We start from the raw sequence: 26239 nt of genomic DNA on the forward strand, positions 1-26239 counted from the left end.
AAGAAATGGTGAATAAACTTTTCTGCACTGCTCTCAGTAGTATTCAGCAGCAGGGATGTAAAATCCCCGCTGTTGAGTGGGCTGCCTCTGATTGGCTGAGCACTGTGACCAATCAGAGGCAGCTGGGTAAAGAAGATGAATCAGCAGCAGAAATATTCTCCCCTTTCAAGGGTCAGACCTTCATGCAGTCGCCAGTGAGAAGCCTCAAACCAGTGCCTCCAAAACGCAATTCAGTCATATAGACAGGGGCTGGCAGCATATCAGGATGCAGAAAAACCAATGGTCTTTATTTACCCATCACCAATGACAGCCAAGTTTCGGCATGAGGAAGGCTTTTCATGCAGATTGGCCAAAATACGTAATCTTGGGTTGAGTTGAGTGGCTGCACATGTATTTTGGCCAAAATTCAAACTAACATCTGCATTTATCAGTGTGTTTTTGCATGCAGTGTGCTATAGATGCTGGTGGATCCCAGTGTCATGCATTGTGTTGATGCAGGACAATCCACTGCTTTGCCAGTAGGGGTTGTATTCCTATATTGTGTGGTGCATTTATCTATTGCTTGCATCCTTGGTAACACTTCATATGTGCGAACTATGTTGTCTGCAGTCACCCCTTCCGCAATCTAGAGGTGAGTTGAGTGGCTTCAAATTAGTCTGCACTGAACATTTAGCTCCCTCATATTGCAATCTGGCTTTCTGCATGCTACTAGGGGATGTGGTGATTGGACCTGTCCTGTAGTATCAGATGATGCATATTTGGCTTCTCTTTCTGTGACTTGTGTCTTTGTGTATTTTTTCTCTCACCTCTGTGATTTTAAGTACTGAAGTTAATATTGTTGATATCTTCTTCTCTGTTGTTTTCTCCTCCTCACCATAGGGTCTGCTAGTGCGGTGGTGTAGGAAGGGGGGTGCAGCAGGTGCCCCATTTAACATGTGTGGCAAGCAGCACCTCTCCATAGAAATCCCAGCAACTATGTGCTTCCTGTCTGACTTCTGGGCTGCAGCAGGTTGTTAAAAATCATGATGTAGCCAAGTCCTTGTAGCCATACAAAGAGGCAGGAAAAGGACACAGCGCTGCCTGTCTTGCCCGACAGCACCTGGTTTCCGCCATCCTCTGTGTGACTGAGGTTTCTCTTCGGTGACTGCTGTCTAAGAACTGATTCCCCTCCTGGGAAGTTCTAGATCTCCTCACACAGCAGCTGTGAACATGCAGAGGAGCCGCACGAGAGACTCGGGAAGCTGCCACTGGTCTTAGCCATGTTATTGGGAGCCCACAGAGTAGCTGGAAGCCTGCCAGGGATCTGCATCCTGATGCTGCCACTGACTAGAAGGTAACGTGTTCTGCCCCTCATATGTGTTGCTACATACTGCAGTGCATGAAGAGACTGCATGCTGCAAGGTAGCCAGCTGCCGGCACATTGATAGAAGATGTATGTTCATACTGAATACTGATACCCATTGCTGGCAGAGTAGGGGGACAACCAAAATGGCCTCTGTTACACTTATTTCAGGTGTCCTAGCAAGATCTTTCTAGACTTCTGAATTGCAAAATGCTTTGTCATTCAAGGAAAGTTGGGTGACAACCTGACAGAGCTGATTGCCACGCAGTGCTACTAGAACTAGAGCTATTGTACCACCATTTTTTGGATCTTGAAGGTTCTTGCTGGCTGTTGAATGAAGCAGGAGTGTGGGGCATGGAGGGCACGGGCCTTGACATTCCCCTTCTTCATGGTAACCAGCTGCCGCCCTTCCATAACTTTCGGCTGCATTGCAATGTTCCCTTCAAGCTTTGAAGCTCGTGAGAAGGTAGTGATCAGAGGACTGTTCTCTTTAAAGGAGTATTCTAAAAAAGACTTTTATCACCCACTCTTCTTGCATCCCCCTCTCCTTCTCAGCCATACAAATGAGAAAGAGATGCAATGGAAGCGCCTGTTGAGCCATGCATAGTGCTGCTTCATTTATCTTCAATGGGGGTCCCAGCGATAGCTGAGTGCTTGTAGCAGTGGCGTAGGAAGGGGTGTGCGGCAGGTGCAGGCTGCCCCGGGTGCTCCCACTCTGACAAAAAAACATTTCGTACCGGGTATCACCTAACCTTGCTACGCCACTGTGCTAGTGGCCTAGGTACATGGTCAGGTTTGTCCTTTTTAGGGCGGGTTATCTGTGCATAGGCAGGTCCCTTTCCTGGGTAAAGATTTTATAGTTACAGTGTTTTACGGGTGTCTGATTTCTTTTTTGTATACTACTGTTTTTATGGTAAGATGCATATTTTAACCGGATAATTTTAGTTACTCTATTGAATTTTACTTTCTTGATTCCCCAAAGAGGACTGAAGATGTGATAGTACACTGCATTACTTATGTAGTGCATTGTACTAAGTCTATGACAGCAGCCTATTAGACTCTACTCTGATAGTTGGAGTTGCATGGCAGACGTGGAGGCTTCCAGCTGCAAGTGGAACCCATTAGTAACTTGCGATCTCACTGCAGGGTACCGATGGGTGACGCAAAGAGCCCCGCTCCCTGTTATCTGCTTACATGCTGCCGATGCTATTGATTATGGAATGTAAGGGGTTAAACTGCTTGGATCTGAGGTTTCTCCATTTCTGGTGGTTAGAGCAGGAGCCGGGCTGTCAGCAGTCACACAAGCCACCGCCTTAGAAAGATGTATGTGCAGGTTTAAAGCCTATTAGTGACCTCTGTAAAAAAAAAAGTGTATTGAAGTTATGAAGGGGTTAATAAGGACACTGGTTTGTTCAGTAGACGCGTTCTTCCTTCTCCGTGCGGGGCGTTCATGAGGTGAACTTGGCTATCGGAGTCTTCATCTGATGGTGGTTTCTGTGTTGTGTAGGCGCTCGGGTTGTGCTGTGAGGACCTTCCTTAATCATAGCAAATGGTCCCTTATTGTATAACCCACAGTGATGTCCTGAACCGCCGGCCCGACCCGTAACTGACCGACCTGCATCATTTACCTGGAGCGCCCTGAAACACACTGATACCCCTAGAGGTACCTCTACACCAGTGTTTCTCAACTCCGGCCCTCAGAGACCCCCAACAGGTCCTGTTTTCAGGATATCCTATGGTAAGAACCCCCGTGGTAATGTCTGAGGGACCGACAATAATTACATCCCCTGTACAACACTGAGGAAATCCTGAACACATGACCTGTGGGGGGCGCTGAGGACTGGAGTTGGGGAACACTGCTCTACATGGCCGATAGCTGCCCGAGTAATCCCTCACAGTAGTGATGTCAGGTGACTGGCGGCCCGCGTACACGGCCCGCACCGGGACACAGCGAGAAGTCGCTCAGCCATTAGTCAGTCTCAGCTTGTGGAACGACTATTGAGCCTATCTCTATCTCGCTCAGGGCCCGTTCACAGGGGCACATATGTGCAGCGTATTACGGGCGCAGATTTTGTGTGCGAAATATGCAGTGAACAGAACAGTCACCTGACCATATTTTTTCCCGTGATGCGCAATTATGTGAGAAACTGTGCGGCATGACCTATATTTGCAGAAAACCTGCATATTCACTGCCCATAGATGCACAATTAATGGGATTTTGTGTGTATTTGTGCACACACATGCCAGAGAAGGCAGAATTTGCGCACAGACGCATTTCGGTCACAGTGTGTTTGTACGTCTGAAACGCGTTTCGCCTGTGTGAGGCCGGCCTTAATCTGTGAACAACTTCCTGTTTCCTGTGAATGGAGGCGGATGGAACAATCCCCGGCGCCCTCCGCCTCCGTTCACTGAACGACTATCGCTCCAGCGCTTTCACACAAGTTGATGGAACAGTCGCTTTCTCGATGTCGCCGCACTCTGATCCCCCCCCATAATTACGCTATTTATCTTCCTTGTTTCTTCAGACTGAACAATTATCTGAGACTTCGGGCTCACAGAGACGCTGAAAACCTGTTGGTCTATTGGGCCAGTCATATGTGGGAGCAAAGAAAATCGCCAGGGCCTCTTTTAGTGCGTATTACCTGCACTATAGGCTAAGGGGGATTTAACGTACACAGCGAATACGTATTTGCTCTATACGGTGGGTGAAAAATACAGGACACAAGCGCCCAGATGATTGACCCCAGGGCAAGAAAATGGGCTACATAACTGGTACAAGTTGCCATACACTGACAGCAGGCAGAGCTCTTTACATTTGAAGTCACAACTTAAAAGGGGGTCCTTTGGGTCCCTCCACCCCAATTCCTATCCTATAACAACTCCTATTGGTTTTCCATCATGGTGACCTCTAGTAGACTACTGCGATGGTCAGACAGGACTAATAATGACCACGGTGTAATGTAAATGAGAGGAGCACAAACCGTGTGGTACGAGGGGCCCAAAGAAGAGGCAAGGGCCGTACGGGTTAGAAGTGTACGAGATATTATGGAGGTGCTGCCGACCAGATACCGCTCCACCTAACTGGACATGGGTGAAACAACTGGTAAATCGGCACAATGCTCCACGAGCAATCAGATCCTGGGAACAATTAGGTTCAAACGTCTCCTTTATTTGGTAATATAGGCAACCAGCATTGAAAAACACAATTCGGGGGCAAAACCCCTTCTTCAGTTCAGGTAGCTTACATACAGTTGGAAGCCTGAAGAGCGTGAGACCCAACTGCCATGAGAAGAATACCGGGATATTGGCGGAGGCTGAAGTGGTGGGGCAGGAGAAGATACCTTGGAGTGTAGCAGACCTGCATTGGATGAGCAGCAACTTCTATTGCTGTGTGACTCTGCTCTTGGGGTGCTATTACACCACCATTAGCGCTCAAGTATTTCTAACATTTGTTGGGCGCCACCTGCACTCACAGATACCATTTGGCACTTGTCGGGGAGAGTGGGTGCTGGCACTCGTGTAATAGCTGCTTAAAGGACATTCTGGGACAACTATTGATGGCCCTGAGGATTAGGTCATCAAGAGTTGATCAGCAGGGTCTTCCACTCAGGCTCCATGTTGACCGAAGAGGTTGTGGTGCTTGGCATGTTCACAGGTCCCAGAGCAGCTCAGTCCTATTCAAGTGAATGGGATTGAGCTGCAATACCAGGCACCACCACTATACAGTGTACAGTGTTTTTGCACATCTAAATACGCTGTTCACATTTATGTGCGCAAAAAATGCAGAGGAGCCCCTTGTTTTGTGGCACAAATGCACAGATTGCCCCTGCTGGTTCAGTGTCTTTGCTGGGCTGCGTTGTGGAAGATGTGATTACTCTGCATCACACATTAGTCTCCCACAATATGATGGAGAATGTATTACAGTACAAGATTTACAGCTAGGAGGTAGCAGAATGATGAATGCTGCTCTGGGTGCGACTGGATGTACACATCACGCTGCTCATGGCTTTTCACACTCCGGTCAGAACTGTTTGGGAATAATTCCACTCAGAGGCAATTTCCAGATGGCTCTTTATTTCTCAGGACGCTCACAGCAGATTTAGCAGGGGTTCAGGGTCTGCAGGACCTCCTCTCTGACTGTACCGCTGCTGCAGAATTTAGACCTGGAAGAACAGATTACAAAAGGTGTGGTATATTAATATTGATAAAGTGCCACCCAATTGTCCAAATCACCTTGCCCTTCTGGGCCATGGGAAAGTTGGGTGGAATAACGCAATATTTTTAATTCCCCTTCAGTCTTACATATGCCGAGGTTTCTGATATGCATTTGGCCTCAGGAAGTCTCTAATCATGATGGCGATAAAGTTAGCCAGTGACAGGGAGATATTAATTACCCCCTGCCAGGGAGGACTGACACCTCTGGTATTTTCCCACAGACATCCCAGCTCCAAGACTCAAATCAGAAGAAAATCTCTTAATAAAGATTATTGGTTGTGCGAAGGTCCTAGCTCGATATGAATTATATTTTCGGAATCGGCTGGGCCAGCCAATTAAAACGCATCTACACACATTGAGGTTCAAGCCCCAGAACTACCCCAAATGGCATATCCGGGTATAATTTCTGGGACACACTTAGTATCGCTGAGTAGATAAAATCATGACAGGAAATATATCAGGCATATATTCCAAATCGGAGGATCTCCTGCAGAGATATAGCCAAAATGGGGAATTATGGTTTTTCTGCAGATACCTATGCCTCCACCCCATGTCTCCCTGAATGACCTCAGAGAAGGGTGGGGGAGGTGTGTTCTGGGGAAAACTTTAAGAACCAGGGGGTCACAGGGACCAGGTGTCGGACCTTCAGAGGTGCACTACAGCGTATGGACTGTCCTGTTTCTTTCTGGGACTCAGCACAAATCAGAACCTTGGTATCTGGTATCTTTCTGTTATTTTCTCCTTGTTTTATTTTAAGTACTGTCTGTTGTGTATGCCTGTAAACCCTATCTCCACTGTAACATCCTTTTCTGTATATTTTTGTATATATATAGATATTTAGCATTGCTAGTCTTTTGAATAAATCTGCAATTTATTAGTCGAACCTTGTCTGCTTTAAAATGTATTATAACTCTGAAAATAGTGTTCATAATTCATAGTCTGGGTTCCAGTTTACCTTTAAAAGCTGGTGGTTGCAGCGAGTGTGTGTGGGTATTGCAAAGTGCTCGAGGCGTTAGGCCGGATCACGGGGTGATTTGAGCTTTCATTCTGCATGTGTGCAGAAGCCTGGAAATTTGGGTACAAATATCCCTGTATTCTAACGACTCCACACTTTCAACCCTGCTGAAGTGATCAACTGAAGCTCTGCCATGACCAGTGGCCATAGCAGGAAGCACACTTGGAGTAATCAATCTGTGACAAATCAGTGACAGAGGCGGGATCAGTCGGGTCCACCCTCTCTCTCCCTGTCAAAAGGGTTAAATTGCCCAGGTTACTGACAGCACAGTGGCCTATAGTGAAAATCACAGCTGGGCCCCTGAGTGCCCCTTGACTACTGCTGGGGTACTTCTCCATGGCCCAGCCTGTAGTCCGTGCCCTCTGGATCATAGAAACCCCTGTGACATGTACAGCCAAGAGGGAATGTGGGCAGCGAGGAGGTACAGTATCGCGAGTCACTTACATTTTTCCATCTCTTCCGTACTGGATGGTTGCGGATGAGGCCCCCAGGGTGGGGAAGAGAGGGTTAATGATGTTGTTGTTCCAGACAAACTTGATCCTGTTGAGGGGTCCGACGTCACTTTCTACATCGATGTGCGCCGTGTACGAGCTCCCCGGCTTGATGTATCCTCTGCAAGGAAGAAAAAGCACTACAACCCCCATTCTCCTGCAGCAGACGTGTCCAGGTGAGGTGGACAAGGAATGCTGGGACATGTAGTTCAGATGCAGCTATATCCTGGTTTATTGGCACCTTATAATTAACCCCTTCCTGCTGAGCTTATTCATTTTTATCCTCCCCACTTTCAAAAAATCCAGAACTGCTTGATTTTTGCGGTGACGCATCTAATGGGGGCTTGTTGGGTTTTGTGGGCCGACTTGTATTTTTCAGGTGATTCCATTTCACATGCCAAATAATGTAGGGAAGACTTTTACATGTTTCCAAGTGGGGTGAAATGGGAAAAACTGCACAATTTTGTCATTTCTTTGGAAGCGGTATTTTTATGGCATTGACGGGGCGGTAAAAAGGACTTCTCTTTATTTTGTGGGTCGGTACGATTGCAGCGATAGCAAATTTATAGAGAGGTTTATGTTGTACTAATGGGAAAAGTGCAATCTTTTTAATTACCTTCTGTCGTTATTAGAACTTTTCATACTTTCCCATTTTTTCCGCTGATGGCGCTGTATGAGCGCGCGGTCTTTACAGGGCGATCTGTAGTTTCTATTGGAACCATTTTGGGGGTCTATATAGCTTTTTGATGGTTTTTTATTTATCGTCTTCTTGGAGACGGGGCGACCATAGAAATCCCTCAGCGGGAGGAGTTTTTCCTTACTTGTAGACTTCATACTGACGGGTGTTCCCTTTGGACCCGAACAAGGAAACGTGGAAGTATCCCTGGACATTCAGGGGGCCGTCAATCTGTACCGTCACCTTATATCTCCAGCCTGGGGGGCAGAAAGAAATGGCTTGTTATATTATGTGTATTACACAGGGTCATTACAGATGATCCCCCTGATTTGAGGCCCCAGAACTCCCCTTTAATGACTTTCAGATACAGAAATTTAATTTCAATGGACACAGAAACTCAAAAAGTTTTATTTAGCAAAACTGTCTGACAGTAAAATGTCCTCGTTGTTGAACCAACCAAGACAGGAGAGCGCCCCATGTCCTTGACTCTCACATCTAACAGTTTACTGATGCTCCCCCCAGCGGGTGCACAAAGTGGTACTCCAATATTAAGGAAAAAGGCTGCACCTGTAAGCGATTCTTAAGCAATCTTGCCCAAAAATAAGACCTGCAGCGCTTTTTCAATCTTGAACCGTCTTGAAAAATTGTTCATGTGAATAAAAGCAAATCAGTGGATTCTTCTCACATGCGAGTTCTTCCATATCACAATCGGACAGAACTCGTGCGAGCAATTCGCCCGTATGAAGGTACCCAGAGGGTCCCATTGATGATCATTGGTGTGCTTTCACGCAGTGAATGGAAGCAGAGCAGGTCGGGGATCATCATCCAATCACAGTAAACAGATCATCATTCATACATGAATGTCTGTTTCCACGGACCGATCATCATTTATTTCAATGCCTGCAGAAACAGAACGACTTCTCATTTGTTGCTCAGTCGCTGCCGGCATTTACATTAAATGATTAGTTACTGTACAACAAAATGTCTGCACTGATTCTTCAACATCTTCAAAATCTCTGCTTGCTGTCTGAGAAAATTCTTGTGTACATCTAGAGACAGAAAATCGGTCCTGGACAGCTCTGGCTGGATGGATGTCGGCATCGGTGCTGCAGCAGTCTGTTGTGTATCGGTTTACTGTACAGAAGTTTGTCTAGACTGGATACAATGTATCAAACCATCGGCTGTAAGAGCAAGACTTGGTGAGGGCGAGTTTTCACAGCATAGTGATGTAACACATGTTTTCTTACACTGACAGCCAGCAGAGATCTTGAAAAAGGAGAGGGATTGATGCGGAAAGTCTGCGAGAAACTTGTGGAAAAGAGAGGGATTGAGAGATAGAGAGAGAAAATAAATGCTGGCCAGTTTTAACCCTTTCCAATTCACCGCCTGACCTCTGAAGACATTATGATTTAAGGCTGTATAGCTCCGATGTTGGAAGACTTCCATCGGGGTTCTCTTACTGTATATTGCCAGCGTCTCTGCTGTCTGAGCCTATTCAACGTGTCACCTCACGCAGTACTGGCTTTAGCCAGCAGATAGCGCCGTTGTATAACGGCAGAAAAAGAGTAAGCCCCCTAGGAAAAACAGGATAGAAATTGGATTGGAAAGGGTTAAAGGAAATTCCTGTTCCTGGAGTGATGCCTCCATGCATGAGGTGCGCTATTTCCCAGATGTAGAGGCTGGCCATCCGCAGGCAAGAAACCCCCTTGCCAGAATTGGTGGAGGATGCACTGGCACAACACAGAGTGGCGCACAAAGAGTGGCAGAGAGCGTGGAAACGGAGGTGCGGTTCCTGTGAGCGGCGCTGCTGGTGGTGTGTAAAGAGCCAGGGGGCTGAAGTTGCTGTGGAGCGACAAAAGCTGCAGGTGGCGGTTTAAAGGGCCAGGAGGCTGAAAAACTGCGGCTGTTTGTGGGAACAACAGTGGTCCAAGCAGAGGACAACAGAGAGAAGGTGGTGGAATTTGTTTTTGGGAGAGGAGGAATGAGCTATGGAGGGGCTCCTCAGACGGGGGTGTATGGGGGGGTGCTCAAATAAATGAGTCCATTAAAAAGACTCTGAGTTCTGTGGAGGATAACACAATGAAAGCTGCACGGTGTGCAGAGACATTTACTGAGGATATGTCAGAGGACTGTGTTGATAATATGGTACAGAAAAACTTTTCCATTGACCCTGGAGTATCATGTGTGTGGGGGGGGGGGGGGGGCAGGGGGGGGGGGGGGGATGTTTTCTGTGCGTGATGCGCCGAGAATTGATAGAAATGTTCCCCAGATGAAATCCATAGAGAGCTCAGCCAACGCCAATGTGAAAGTTAGCACAACTATGGCTCTAGTGATAGAGAGGAGTAGTGAAAGCAAACTAGAGAGAGAGACGACAGGTAGCATAGGCGTACCGGCAGGGGGTGCCGGGGTCGCAACGGCGACCCGGCCCCTGCCCTTGAGGGGGCCCAGAGGCCGCCCTGCACCATGCACTTCGCACTGCACTGTCGGCTGGCTGCCGCATGCTTAGTGCGGTCCGGCCGACAGCACGAGGCAGAGAGGAGAGTAGGAGAAGGGAGGGGGGAGGACTTGGAGAGACGACGGGGGAAGAGGAGGGGGGTGGGGGAAGGAGCAGAGAGGACACAGACACAGACTCACTGGTTCAGCACAGCACAGCATCGAGTAAACCACGGATAATGATGTCATCTCCCTGCTGCTGACACAGCTCACCAAAGAAGAAGTCTGGCCAGCGGGGATATGTATCTATCTATCTGCTTGTCTGTCTGTATGTCTTTCTATGTGTCTATCTATCTCATATCTATCTATCTCATATCTATCTATATATCTATCTCATATCTATCTATCCCATATCTATCTATCTATCTATCTAGCTCCTATCTATCTATCTAATCTATCTATCTCATATCTATCTATCTCCTATCTATCTATCTATCTATCTCATATCTATCTATCTATTCTTATATCTATCTATTTCATATCTATCCATCTCATATCTATCTATCAATCTATCTATCTCATATCTATTTATCTATTCTTATATCTATCTATTTCATATCTATCCATCTCATATCTATCTATCAATCTATCTCATATCTATCTATCTATTCTTATATCTATCTATCTAATATCTATCTATTTCATATCTATCTATCTCCTATCCATCTATCTATCTATCTCATATCTGTCTATCTATTTCATATCTATTTATCTATCAATCACATATCTATCTATCTTTCTATCTATATCATATCCATCCATCTCTGAATCTCTCTCATATCTATGTACTTATCTATCTATCTATCTATCTCATATCTATCTCCTATCTGTCTATTTCATATCTATCTATTTATTTATCTATCTGCCTATCTATCTCATATCTATCTATCTAATTCATATCTATCCATCTATCTATCTATCTATCTATCCAATACCTATCTATTTTATATCTATCTCATATCTATCTATCTATCTATCTCATATCTATCTAATTCATATCTATCCATCTATCTATCTATCTATCTATCTATCTATCTAATATCTATCTATCTATCTATCTATCTAATATCTATCTATCTCATATCTATCTCATATCTATCTATCTATCTATCTATCTATCTCATATCTATCTATCGCACATCTATCTATCTCCTATCTATTTATCTATCTGCCTATCTATCTATCATCTATCTCTGAATCTCTCTCATATCTATGTATTTATCTATCGATCTATTTCATATCTCTCTATCTCATATCTATCTCCTATCTGTCTATTTCATATTTATCTATCTATCTGCCTATCTATCTCATATCTATCTATCTATCTCCTATCTATCGATCTCCTATCTATCTATCTATCTATCTATCTATCTCATATCTATCTCCTTCCTATCTATCTATCTCATATCTATCTCCTTCCTATCTATCTATCTATCTATCTATCTATCTCATATCTATCTCCTTCCTATCTATCTATCTCATATCTATCTCCTTCCTATCTATCTATCTCATATCTATCTCCTTCCTATCTATCTATCTATCTATCTATCTCATATCTATCTCCTTCCTATCTATCTATCTCATATCTATCTCCTTCCTATCTATCTATCTCATATCTATCTCCTTCCTATCTATCTATCTATCTATCTATCTATCTATCTATCTATCTCATATCTATCTCCTATCTATCTATCTATCTATCTCATATCTATCTATCTATCTGTTTCATATCTATCTGTTTCATATCTATCAATCTCATATCTATCTATCTGCTTCATATCTATCAATCTCATATCTATCTATCTGTTTCATATCTATCTGCTTCATATCTATCAATCTCATATCTATCTATCTATCTATCTCATATCTATCTATCTATCAATCTCATATCTATCTATCTCATATCTATCTATCTCATATCCATCTATCTATCAATCTCATATCTATCTATCTATCTCATATCCATCTATCTATCAATCTCATATCTATCTATCTATCTATCTATCTATCTATCTATCTCATACCTATCTATCTATCTATCTCCTATCTATCCATCTCATATCTATCTATCTATCTATCGCATGTCTATCTATCTCTCTATCTATCTATCTATCTATCTCATATCTATCTATCTATCCCATATCTATCTATATGTCTCATATCTATCTAACTATCTATCTCCTATCTGTCTCATATCTATCAATCTCATATCTATCTATCTATCCCCTATCTATCTATCTATCTATCTATCTATCTGTCTCATATCTATCTATCTATCTATCTATCTATCTATCTATCTATCTATTTATTTATCTCCTATCTATCTATCAATCTCATATCTATCTATCTATCAATCTCATATCTATCTATCTATCTATCTCATATCTATCTCCTATCAATCTCATATCTATCTATCTCCTATCAATCTCATATCTATCTATCTATCTATCTATCTATCAATCTCATATCTATCTATCTATCAATCTCATATCTATCTATCTATCTATCAATCTCATATCTATCTATCAATCTCATATCTATCTATCTATCTATCTATCAATCTCATATCTATCTATCTATCTATCTATCTCATATCTATCTATCTATCAATCTCATATCTATCTATCTATCTATCTATCTATCTATCAATCTCATATCTATCTATCTATCTCATATCTATCTATCTATCTATCTATCTATCTATCTATCTATCTATCTATCAATCAATTTCATATCTATCAATCTCATATCTATCTATCTATATAATATCTATCTATGTATCTATTTGTCTATCTATCTCATATCTATCTATCTATCTATCTATCTATCTCATATCTATCTATCTATCTATCTGTCTCATATCTATCTATCTATCTATCTCATATCTATCTCCTATCAATCTCATATCTATCTATCTCCTATCAATCTCATATCTATCTATCTCCTATCAATCTCATATCTATCTATCTATCTATCTATCAATCTCATATCTATCTATCTATCAATCTCATATCTATCTATCTATCAATCTCATATCTATCTATCTATCTATCTATCTATCAATCTCATATCTATCTATCTATCTATCTATCAATCAATTTCATATCTATCAATCTCATATCTATCTATCTATATAATATCTATCTATGTATCTATTTGTCTATCTATCTCATATCTATCTATCTATCTATCTATCTCATATCTATCTATCTATCTATCTATCTGTCTCATATCTCTCAATCTCATATCTATCTATCTCCTATCTATCCCCTATCTATCTATAATCTATCTCATATCCATCTATCTATCTCATATCTATCTGTATCTATCTATCTATCTATCTATCTATCTATCTATCTATCTATCTATCTATCTATCTATCTCTGAATCTCTCTCATATCTATCCATCTATGTATCTATTTCTCTCTCTTAGGCCTCATGCCCACTTGCTGAATCCCGCAGTGAAATCCATACATGCCTGTGTACATAAAGAGGGAAAATACATTATACTCACCTCTCCGGACGCTGCGGGGCTCCCCTCTGTGCTGGACGGATTTTCTTTCTTCCGGTCGGCGGATGTGCTCGACATGCCGGCAGCGTGCCGCGTGCATGCGCACCAACATGTTCTCCCGTGAATCCACGGCACAGCACAAAAATAGCTGCAGCTGTGCCGCGGATACAAACGGCTTCCATAGGCTTCAATGGATGCCACGGGAGCCGTCCGTGTGGCAGATCCGCAGGAAAATAGAGCATGCTGTGATTTCTTCCTGTGCGTGTGACCTGCAAACCAGGAAGGAATCCCATCTGCATGCTTTTAGCTGCCCTACTGATGCTAATGCCTCCCTATGGGCAGCAAGATGCACAGATCTCCCATGTGGGGGCCACGTGCAGATTATATAAATAAAATCCGCACGTGGACATTGGCCCTCAGGCATAGGTACGGGGCGAGGAAAAAAAAGCGCCCGGGGGGGCCCAAGCTGAACTTTTGCACCCGGGCCCCTGAGCCTTTAGGTACGCCCCTGACAGGTAATACTAAAGGTGCAAAGAAGAAGAGGAAGACTGCTTCAAGTAAGACAGAAGAGGTAGTTAGTGCAGACCCTGACGTCCAAACAGTGAACGCTCAGAGCTCAGGAGGAACTTGCCACAATGCTTGCTGTCCTGAATGCTAAGGAAGGGACTGAAATACTCCAGGGAGAAAGATGCTGCTCTTAAATAAATGCAAAAGAAATGCAGGTGAGATGGAGCTTCTAGAGCTACAAGTAACGATCACTGAACGAGTGATCAGAGTTCAGGCAGAGCTGTCTGAGAAGGTGAACCAACTGCAGGTGGAATTGGAAGTTCAGAGTGAAGAGTCTTAGAAGCTGGTCGAAGAAGAGACGCGTCAGAAGCTTGGCCTTAGCGCACAGCTGAAGAGAATGTAAGATAAGGGCAATACGTTCCTCATACAGTTAGAGGTAGATGCAGAAATGAAGAAACCTGGCAAAGCAATTTCAACGCTTCAGGTGCAGGTGTCAGAAATGAATACTGCATGCTGGGATTGTGAGGAAGAGCAGATGAGAGAAATTGAAAGGGGGTTAGAGGCTACACATTAGTAGTATGAAGAAAAAGCATCTGCCTATGATAAACTTGAGAAGGTTAAAATGAGTCCTCAGCAGAAATTAGAAGATGTTACTGTGGAACTTGATAACCAACAGCAGCTTGTGTCCAAACTGGAGAAGAAACAGAAGGCTCTAGTACCCTGTTGTACCGCCTCTAGCTTGGATACAAGATATGATACGGGGGGTATGGAGGCTCTAGTACCCTGTTGTACTTTCACTAGCTTGGATACAAGATGTGATACGGACGGGCATAGAGGCTCTAGTACCCTGTTGGGTTGTCTCTAGCTTGGATTCAAGATGTGGTACGGGGGGACATGAAGGCTCTAGTACCCTGTTGTACTGCCTTTAGCTTGGATACAAGATGTGAGAGGGGCAAGCATGGATGCTCTAGTATCCTGTTGGGCCTCCTCTAGCTTGGACACAAGATGTAATATGGGCAGGAATGGAGGCTCTATTACCCTGTTTAGACACCTCTAGTTTGAATACAAGATGTAAAATGGGTGGGCATAGAGGCTCCAATACCCTTTTGGGCTGCCTCTAGCTTGTATTTAAGATATGATGTGGTGGGCGAGGAGGCTCTAATTCACTGTTGGGCCACCTCCAGCTTGGATACAAAATGTGCTACCAGTGGGCATGGAGGCTCTAGTATGATGTTGGGCCACCTCTAGCTTGGACAAAGATGTGATGCAGGTGGGAGGGCATGGAAGCTCTGGTACCCTGTTGAGCCTCCTCTAGCTTGGATACAAGATGTGAGACAGGCGAGCATGGAGCCTCTAGTACACTGTTGGGCTGCCTTGAGCTTGGCTATAAGATCTGATATGGCCAGGTAGTCTCTAGTATTCTGTTGTGCCTCGTCTAGCTTGGACAAAGATGTTATGCAGGTGGGCATGGAGGCTCTAGTATCCGATTTGGCTGCCTATAGCTTGGATATAAGATGTGATACTGGAAGGCATAGACGCTCTAGTACCCTGTTGGGCCACCTCTAGTTTGGATAAAAGGTGATATGGGCAGCCATGAAGGCTCTAGTACCCTGTTGTACGACCTCTATCTTGGATACAAGATGTGATACGAGCAGGCATGGAGGCATATAGGTTCTGTATGGCATCCTCTCGCATATTGCTCTTCATTTGCTGTAAATGAGCTTTTAGATCCATAGGCTGTGGAAGCTGGCGTCTCAGATGGTCCCATACATGTACTATTGGTGATAAATCAGGAAACCAGGAAACCACGGAGGAGTGACAATGTTGTGGGGGCTTTCTGTTACCCCCTTGTGTGTGCGGCCGAGCATTATCCTGCTGCCTCTTGGAAGCCACCATGAGAGGAACAGATGTGGCTGCAGGATGTCCTGAACACATCGCTGAGCTCTACTAGGGGTGACCGACTGTCGTATGCAATGGCTCCCCAGACCATCACACCAGCTGGGGGCAGTGTGCTGCTCCACAGCAAAGGCAGGATTGAGGCGCTCACCCCGAGGTCTCAAGATACTAACACGGCCGTCATCAGTGGCCAAACTAAACCTGGATTCATCGCTGAAGACAACCCAGTTCCATTCAGTTTCAGTCCGGTTTCGTTGTTCACGACACTGATGCAAATGGAGGCGATGGTGGGTGTCAAAGGCCATACATGTAAGGGGCGTCATAAGACCAAATATCTTTCAGGCAAGCACCTGGAAATGGTTCAGAAAGACACAGGGGCATGTAACAATGATGCCACTTGTCTTTGGACAATGGGCCATGAAACAGTTGAAGCTGCTCATGCTTGTCGGACAATCAGATGCTCCTCACTACTGGTGGTCTGTAGGGGGTGTCCTGAGCCCAATTACCTTGTGTGCCCCCATCCACTGGTCCCAACACCTCCTAACAGTCTGGTCAGACACTCCTCTCTACTGGTGGTCTGTAGGGGGCGTCCTGAGCCCGGTCACCTTGTGTGCCCCCATCCACTGGTCCCAACACCTCCTAACAGTCTGGTAAGATGCTCCTCTCTACTGGTGGTCTGTAGGGGGCGTCCTGAGGCATTCACCTTTTGTGCCCCCATCCACTGGTCCCAACAGCTCCTAACAGTCTGGTCAGACGCTCCTCTCTACTGGTGGTCTGTAGGGGGCATCCTACAGACCCACCGGTCAGAACGACCAGTGGGGGACAATTCATCGATACAACCATCCAGCTTCTCACGTCCCAATAATGCACCCCTCTCAGTAATGGGGTGAAATCTCGTCTCTGCGTCGTAGAGGCGTCTAGTGGCCAACAAGCTCTACACAAGCGGAAGAAGAGGTCACTACACACAAGGAGCCTCCGAGAGCCTCTTATAGGCCAAGGGGGGGGAACCAATTTTAGGGTATCCGGTGACAAGACCGTCCATCTAATCACCACAACTCTCATCATTTACAGACCTGCCTGAGATGGAACTTCATGCTAAGTTTTGCAGCAAAACAACTTTTTCTAGGGGCGGTATGGTTTTTGGACAAAGAGTTTATAACAATTGTGCTATATTACATACAATTGTTGCGGCCTGACACTTACGGCCATAGCTGGACTGTTCGCCGGTGTTGAGGTAGAACTTCTGTCCCGGGGAGATGCTGCCAGTGTAACTATCAGCGTAGTGACCCATTAATGGGCATCCGCCACTGGGGCACGGGAACCCCGAACCCTGAAACAGAGGTGAATTGAGGAACAGTGCCGTAAGCTCAATGTACTAACATAAAGATCTCAGAACCAGTAATAACTGAAACGTCCTCATCTGTCACACTGTTATCTAATTCTGGGAAAGTTGGGTGACAACCAACATGGCCACCAGCGCAGCTTCCAGCAGGTTGTTCCCCAGCGCTCTCAGGTGTGGAGATTACAGGAGAGCTGGATGACCGCCAGTCGGAGGATCCACCATGAAGAGTCACCTGACTCTAACAGATACATACAGAGAGATAGATTACAGTGTAATGAATAATTAATGACCTGCCCCCGCAGGTGTAAACCTTACTGATTTGAAGGAGTTGTAAGAGGAGCTTGGAAATCCGGCAAAGGCGTCCGGCGTCCGGATACTCTCCGTGTAATACTTGTAACCACGCAGGTGATTGCAGGCGACAAAATCCCGAGTACCTGCCGGGAAAATACCAAGGAGATCACTACATTTATTTCACAGAGTTATCACTGTGTTACTTGTGGTGTTACATAGGACTGCAGCTCACATTTGCTACATTATCTATTTTCAGAGAGTTATCACTGTGTGATCTGTGGGGTTACATAGGACTGCAGGTCATGTTTTTACCTTGCCAGATTCCATCGATGTCCACGATCTGGGAGAGGGCGTTCTTCTGGCATCCTGGCATTTCCTCTCCACCATTCGGGAAGAAGTCGAGGTGACCGACCAGCTGACTCATTCCGAATCCTGAAAGACACAACTTCTATGGATCAACTTTCAATGAAGTTGAGTGACGTCATCTGATGAAGATAATGGGGGTTGTAGCCTCCGGCATCACTTCCTGGAATATACCCACCAAGATTGGGGATCATCGGGGCCGCGTCTGTGTGGATGACGTCAACGAACGAGGCATCTGAGGGGTCTAGCCGCACCTCAATTGGGGTTTCCTGGAAATAGGGCTCAGCCGGATCCAGACCTGTATCAGCAAACAAGGAGACAGTCATGTACTAGACTGGGGTCATGATGAAGAAGAGACAACCATTTACTGGACTAGAGGTTACAATGAGGAGGAGTTATAAGAAAATGTAAAAAATCTGGACCAGAGAGGCGCAGCCCTCATGCAAAAAATTTTTCAACTGGCTGTAAACCCGCTTCTTCCTTATTAAAATAAAAACAGTCAATATTAACGTGTTTCGGAGCCGCAGCCCCTTCTTCAGAACTGACTGTAAAGAGAGTTAGGTATAGTCATACGAATAAAGAGAATATATAATGTAGTAATAAAAAAGAGGAAAGAAATAACGGTGAAAATAATATATACGGACGCATATACACTGTATATACAGATGTGTGCCGCCATTCTGAATGGTAGTAAACATGATTCGTGTTTAAATCCTAATAACTGATGAACCTGCGGGCCGCAGTGGAAATGCCCCAAAAAACGGATACTCATAAAGGAATGCATGAATGAAGTGATGCAGGCAGAGTAAATCTATATATATAAAGCTGAAAGCCCTCACTGACTCACTGACTGACTGACTGACTGACTGACTGACTGACTCACTGACTCACTGACTCACTGACTCACTGACTGACTCACTCACTGACTGACTCGCCAAAAGTTCTCCAACTTCCCGATGTCGTAGAAACATGAATTTTGGCACGAGCATAGATTATCTCCAAAATAGGAAAAGTAATTGGGTCCCAACTCGATTATTCAATTCTATGTGCAAAAGAATTAGCATCCAAATTTTACGTACGGAATCTAATTCTCTCACTTTCCGGTGTCATAGAAACATGAAATTTGGCACGAGCATTGATTATGTCATAAATAGTAAAAGCTAATGGGTCCCAACTCGATTATTCAATTCTATGCGCAAAAGAATTGGCGTCAAAATTTTACGTGCGGAATGTAATTTCTTCCCTTTACGGTGTCATAGAAACAGGAAATTTGGCACGAGCATTGATTTTGTCATAAATAGGAAAAGCTAATGGGTCCCAACTCCATTATTCAATTCTAGCGCAAAAGAATTGGCGTCGAAATTTTACGTGCGGAAGGTAATTTTTTCACTTTCCGGTGTCATAGAAACGTGAAATTTGGCACGAGCATTGATTATGTCAAAAATAGGAAAAGCTAATGGGTCCCAACTCGATTATTCAATTCTATGTGCAAAAGAATTAGCATCCAAATTTTACGTACGGAATCTAATTCTCTCACTTTCCGGTGTCATAGAAACATGAAATTTGGCACGAGCATTGATTATGTCATAAATAGGAAAAGCTAATGGGTCCCAACTCGATTATTCAATTCTATGCGCAAAAGAATTGGCGTCAAAATTTTACGTGCGGAATGTAATTTCTTCCCTTTACGGTGTCATAGAAACAGGAAATTTGGCACGAGCATTGATTTTGTCATAAATAGGAAAAGCTAATGGGTCCCAACTCCATTATTCAATTCTAGCGCAAAAGAATTGGCGTCGAAATTTTACGTGCGGAAGGTAATTTTTTCACTTTCCGGTGTCATAGAAACGTGAAATTTGGCACGAGCATTGATTATGTCATAAGTAGGAAAAGTTCATAGGTCCCAACTCGATTATTCAATTATAGCGCAAAAGAATTGGCATCGAAATTTTACGTACGGAATATAATTTTTTCACTTTCCGGTGTCATAGAAACGGGAAATTTGGCACGAGCATTGATTATGTCATAAATAGGAAAAGCTAATGGGTCCCAACTCCATTATTCAATTCTATACGCAAAAGAATTTTATGTACGGAATCTAATTCTCTCACTTCCCGATGTCATTTTATATAAAGGAAACGTCGCATGGTTACCTCCACGTGGTGTTTCCTGGGTAACGCAGAGAACCATGCAAAATGGTGAACATATCTTTTTCCTCAGTATCTCTAAAGTAACCACGACTTCATGAGACTTTCCGTGTGAACACCAGATAAACACCAGTACCAAATTAACTCGGGCGAAGCCGGGTATATCAGCTAGTCTATTATACGAGTCTGAATACCACAAGCGAAACACACAGCCATTACTATAAGAAACAACACAAAGAATTAAGATAAGATATCCAACACTTACCGGAATAACAAAAAAAGAAAATACCTATTTGTGATGCAGAATTCATGATATTTTACAATTAATTTTGCTCCATTCATTTTATTAAATTCTGATTATATTATGTGGATATAAAAAAGGCCGATAAACCATAAAACAACACAGAAAATATTAGTGAGAGTAAAAAAGGTTATCGATAAAGTAAAATTAATTCTCAAAAAATATTAACAATAATATCTGCCGGACAAAATCAGTTGGGGATGAGCTGAATAAACAAATCATTCTAAATTCATATTAAACACAGAAAGAGAGAATTACCTGTGGCCGAGCACTTCTCTAACCGTGGACATGACATAGGAGATATGAGAGTTTTGATATTGAAAGGTGGTTTCAAGTCACAAAACCACAGAAGAATTTGGGAATATAAATTGATAACGACCTTTGACACGCTGAATACGGGGTTAAATTATTCCCCAGGATTTATGCGTGAATGGGAAGTGTGAGACATTTATTATACAGATAAGACCCCCATCAACAGTAATTCAGGGACCATAAACTTTCACTCCCTTATCAGTGTTTAGCTAAAAATCCTTGTGTACCTCTTGTAGCATTTCTAGCCTGTGACCTTCCCCCCCCCCAACAGTAATTTAGGGACCATAAACTTTCACTCCCTTATCAGTGTTTAGCTAAAAATGTTTGTGTATCTCTTGTAGCAATTCAAGCCTGATGACCTCCCCCCATCCAACAGTAATTTAGGGACCATAAAACTTTCACTCCGCTATCAGTGCCTAGACAAAAAAAAGGTTTGTTCGCTGTTGCAGAATTCCTTTTAAGTGCGAACCAATCACATCCATATCTGTGCCTTGTCATAAGTATGTATGTTATAAGTGTGTATAAATATCCATGCCTCTTCAGATCCAATCCATAAGCCTGAAGAAGAACCCTGCGTTGGTTCGGAAGCTCGCTATTATTACATCATGTATCTTTGTTAGCCATTAAAAGGTCTCATATCTACAAGATTACGTCGTTTCTCTTGCTGGGAACAATCACATTTTATTAGCTAAATAAGATGGCTATCTGGCCTAAAACGATTGTTCGATTGAGAAGTACGTTTTTCAGCGGAGGAGCGATATAACCAGGAATATAGCATGAGGCTGAAGGAGCTGCTGGAATACAGCGGATGAGCTGCATCACATGGAGGAGAAGAACACTCCGTAACAAAGTATCCAGTGTGTAATATTGTAAATGGACACTATGTGACAGTCAGAGAACCACCAGGTTAGCTGATGCCGTGTGCGACGCGCACTGTGCTGTACCTCTACTAGAAGAGCTGTGAGGAGGGACAGTCATGGATACTGGACTAGAGGACGCAATGAGGAAGAGACAGTCATGGATACTGGACTAGAGGACGCAATGAGGAAGAGACAGTCATGGATACTGGACTAGAGGACGCAATGAGGAAGAGACAGTCATGGATACTGGACTAGAGGACACAATGAGGAAGAGACAGTCATGGATAATGGACTAGAGGGCACAATGAGGAAGAGACAGTCATGGATAATGTACTAGAGGACACAATGACGAAGAGACAGTCATGGATAATGGACTAGAGGGCACAATGAGGAAGAGACAGTCATGGATAATGTACTAGAGGACACAATGACGAAGAGACAGTCATGAATACTGGTCTAGAGGCTACGATGAGGAAGAGACAGTCATGGATAATGTACTAGAGGGCACAATGAGGAAGAGACAGTCATGGATAATGGACTAGAGGACACATTGAGGAAGAGACAGTCATGGATAATGTACTAGAGGACACAATGACGAAGAGACAGTCATGAATACTGGTCTAGAGGCTACGATGAGGAAGAGACAGTCATGGATACTGGACTAGAAGACATAATGAGGAAGAGACGGTCCTGGATACTGGACTAGAGGTCAGGAGGAGCGGAGAGAGCACTATGAGGCTGATAAGATGTCCTAATTTCTGCATGCACCGGCCCTTTAATTGATAACTTTTTGGATTTCATCCCTTTCATCTTGCTGAACTTTTTTCACCCACCTGTTATTCGTGCGATGCCACGGCTCCTCTTCCCAGCCTCTCCGGCAGCGTGAGCCCCCAGACTGTGCCCAATAACGTGGATGTTGGCAGGACTGTAATTAAACTGACTCTGAGAAGGACAAGAACAAAGAAATTAACACTAATGGGCCGTAATCTGGGGGCAATTTGGCAGCATGTAGGGAGGAGCATATGAGACCCCTCTGTAATTATGGGGGTCACTGACCGTGGAAGATCCATATACCCCCCCCCCATCCACCCCCCCATGTGTCTCCCACAAGGGATGAAGATCTCCTGTTGCCTCTACAAATGAGATCCCCGCAGTAGTAGAGCGCAGCGGCGTCCACACAGGAGGAGACCCCACAGTCTTAGCCCACCCCTTCCATCCCAGAAGCCAGTCACGCTGCACACGTGTGATGTCCGTGCCGCTGATCCCGGGAGGAGGATGTGGGTTTTGGCTGCATTTTCACATCCATCAGTGACAGTGGATGAAATAAGGTGATAGCAGGTCCAATGTGGGGGTCAGTCTACAATCAGCGGCTCCGGAGACGCACTTCAGGGAATTTTCTAGCACCTGGAAAGCCTTGGAGCAATTCAGGAAAAATTCTATTTTCCACCACTGATATAAGTGTATCAGTCACTGCGGAATCCTTTTGTGGTGAGCGCCCCCTAGTGGCAGCTGCAGGAATACAGGATTATATGATAATACACTACGTCTTTGTGACGGGGATGGCGGATTAACAGAACTGAGACCAGACATTAACTAATATTACAGGTGCATTGGTCTGACCCCCACCGATCCCAGCCGCACCCCCACAATATCATATCATTACAATGTAGCCGGGATATTATATACACTTGTTGTCAGTAACATCCCTCCCCTAGAAGTTGTCGGATGGGATGAAACTCTCTCTCTGTGATTGTAATGTTGATATTAGTGATTACATTTTAGAGCAAAAGGGTCATTTATTGTGGAGAACCGACCCCTTGTAGTGAGGCTCAAGTACCCTGTTGTACCACCTCTAACTTGGATACAAGATGTGATACGAACAAGCATGGAGGCTCTAGTACCCTGTTGTACCACCTCTAGCTTGGATACAAGATGTGATACGGGCGGGCATGGAGGCTCTAGCACCCTGTTGTACCGCCTCTAGCTTGGATACAAGATGTGATACAGGGGGCATGGAGGCTCTAGTACCCTGTTGTACCGCCTCTAGCTTGGATACAAGATGTGATACGGGGGGCATGGAGGCTCTAGCACCCTGTTGTACCACCTCTAGCTTGGATACAAGATGTGATACGGGGGGCCTGGAGGCTCTAGTACCCTGTTGTACCACCTCTAGCTTGGATACAAAATGTGATACAGGGAGGCATGGAGGCTCTAGTACCCTGTTGTACCATCTCTAGCTTGGATACAAGATGTGGTATGGTGAGCATGGAGGCTCTAGTACCCTGTTGTACCACCTCTAGCTTGGATACAAGATGTGATATGGTGAGCATGGAGGCTCTAGTACCCTGTTGTACCGCCTCTAGCTTGGATACAAGATGTGATACAGGCAGGCATGGAGGCTCTAGTACTCTGTTGCACCGCCTCTAGCTTGGATACAAGATGTGATACGGGCAGGGAAAGGAGGCTCTAGTACCCTGTTGTATCGCCTTTAACTTGGATACAAGATGGGATATGGTCGGGCATGTAGGCTCTAGTACCCTGTCATACTTTCTCTACCTTAGATACAAGACGTGATACTCTGTGGGTCAGATTGTTTTCTTTTTACAAAGAGTGTATTAGTCCCTAACAATCATGCAGAATCCATATATGTGGCCTCTTCTTTATCTTAGGTGTCAGCAACCCATCAATATATCCCAGCCCAAGGAACACTTTCAATTTCATCTTCATGTTTAAGACTGTACAGAGGAAGTTGAATACTGCGGCAGACGTGTAGAGCCATCGTCTTAGCGGCCTGTATGGGCTTCTACATCTGTATATAGATACATGGGTGTCTGTATCATTCTTGTTTTTCCAGGTGCTCAGGAGAAGAGTGATGGAACAGGGAGAGGCGAGCAGCTATATATTTGGGGTCCATGTGGGCACTATTATTGTTTGAAGGCAATATCTGCAAAGAGTCATGGCTGGAAGAAGCACCATGGTGGTCTGGACTGGATTGAGAAGATGAGGAAAAGACTGAGTCCAGAGAAGCAGTCATTTGTGATCACTGGAGGATCATTCTTTTGTGTTGTGACTGACGATGTCTGGATGTATTACATGGCTGACCATTTACTAGCCCCATTATCCTGACCCAGCAATTGCTCTGCACAGGCAGTGAACCACCTACCGAGAGAATACTAATGAAGTAGGCGACTTCTGCCCCCACCACTCGGATGTTATTGGCTGACTGTGTGTACAAAGTCCGCGAGCCACCACTCCAGTCAATGCAGAAGCAGTTGACATCCTCGACCTGTAACATGGCCTGTAAGTAAAAGACACGACACGTGTGAGAGTGGCGTGGTGACTGGGGCCAGAAGCGTGTAGTGAGTGACAGTCCCGCACCTTACACATGTCCATCAGCCAGCTCTCCTCCCCTTTATCTATGAAGCCGTGGATGATGAACGTTGTCTTCCTGCTCGCCCTGAAGTTTGAGGCTGAGATGGTTGAGGGCTCCACGGCGTTCACCTCCTACATGATAACAGATAAGTCACAACAACTGATCAGTAAGTGGAGGAAGCGTGACATCTGCGAGGCCACGGATGTGGCCGGCGATCAGTTGCCAGATATATCATGTGACAGGAGTGGCGCCATGACAATGCGAGGAGCAGGCGTCGATTTACGTTATAATTTGCTCCAGATACGGATTTAAAAAATAATGTATGTCATGGATGGAGGCCCCGCCCCCTGTGATTAACACGCCCACTTTTATAGCCAGTTTTTCAAACTGGCAAGGGGTTACAAAAGTTGTAAATTACTGCGCAAACATGACGTGCACCAAAATTAGCATAGATTTGCTTTTCCTGTTTCTCACCTGGAAGTTGTTGGGATTTGATTTAGTGAAAAGCAAAAACCGAACATTGATGGTCTCCGGAGACCACGGTAAGTGCGCGATCGGCCGCTGCACCGTCCACGCCCACGGAACATCATCTGAGAAACAGCCGATCCTGTCGAAGCAGACCTCACCGCCTGCAGAGTGACCCAAGAGACAGATCATTACACCACTGAGCTCTGGAGACCTGCAGCACATCGCTCTGTCCCCTCTACCTCCTGATATACAGAGGTATATCCTGCAGATTATTACACCACTGCCCTCTCTAGAGATCTGCAGAACATTAATATGTCCTTGGCCTCCTAACAGAGATCTATCCTGCAGATTATTGCACCACTGATCTTTATAGATTCGCAAAACAGCGATCTGTCCTCCTTAGCGATATATAAGTGATACGTCCTGCAGATTACTATATTATTGACATCTCTAGCAATCCGCCAAACATCGCTCTGTCCTCTCTATCTCCTGATATATAGTGATATATCCTGCAGATTATTACACTTCTCTAGAGATCTGCAGAGTATTGCATAAAACACCATACCAACACATCAGTGATATCTCACCTTTCACAGCCTCCACCAAGAAGCAGATGGACAGTAAAGCTCCAATCAT

General features: G+C 44.4%; 1 protein-coding gene across 1 annotated transcript; it reads right to left on the reverse strand.

The window, feature by feature from the left end:
- Positions 1-5418: 5418 nt before the first annotated feature.
- LOC136626393 (pancreatic triacylglycerol lipase-like) lies at positions 5419-26239 on the reverse strand. Its single transcript, XM_066601397.1, has 12 exons — positions 26191-26239; positions 25610-25764; positions 25141-25266; positions 24926-25060; positions 22596-22704; positions 18321-18440; positions 18092-18211; positions 17804-17922; positions 17350-17476; positions 7885-7996; positions 7017-7184; positions 5419-5505 (listed from the first exon to the last, which is right to left on the reverse strand). Exons 1-12 carry the CDS (start codon positions 26237-26239, stop codon positions 5442-5444), a joined length of 1404 nt encoding a protein of 467 aa, XP_066457494.1. The 3' UTR covers positions 5419-5441.

This window comes from Eleutherodactylus coqui, chromosome 4 (assembly GCF_035609145.1).
Source record: "Eleutherodactylus coqui strain aEleCoq1 chromosome 4, aEleCoq1.hap1, whole genome shotgun sequence".
In the NCBI taxonomy this organism is placed as follows: domain Eukaryota; kingdom Metazoa; phylum Chordata; class Amphibia; order Anura; family Eleutherodactylidae; genus Eleutherodactylus; species Eleutherodactylus coqui.

Bases quoted from the DNA above. Each gene is read 5' to 3' on its own strand.
- LOC136626393 (XM_066601397.1), bottom strand. From the start codon at position 26,239: ATGATTGGAGCTTTACTGTCCATCTGCTTCTTGGTGGAGGCTGTGAAA. The intron at 25,061-25,140 runs GTGCGGGACTGT...TTTTACTTACAG, and splicing joins GGCTGATGGACATGTGTAAG to GCCATGTTACAGGTCGAGGA. The intron at 17,477-17,803 runs GTAAGGTTTACA...CCTCTGTTTCAG, and splicing joins CTTACAACTCCTTCAAATCA to GGTTCGGGGTTCCCGTGCCC.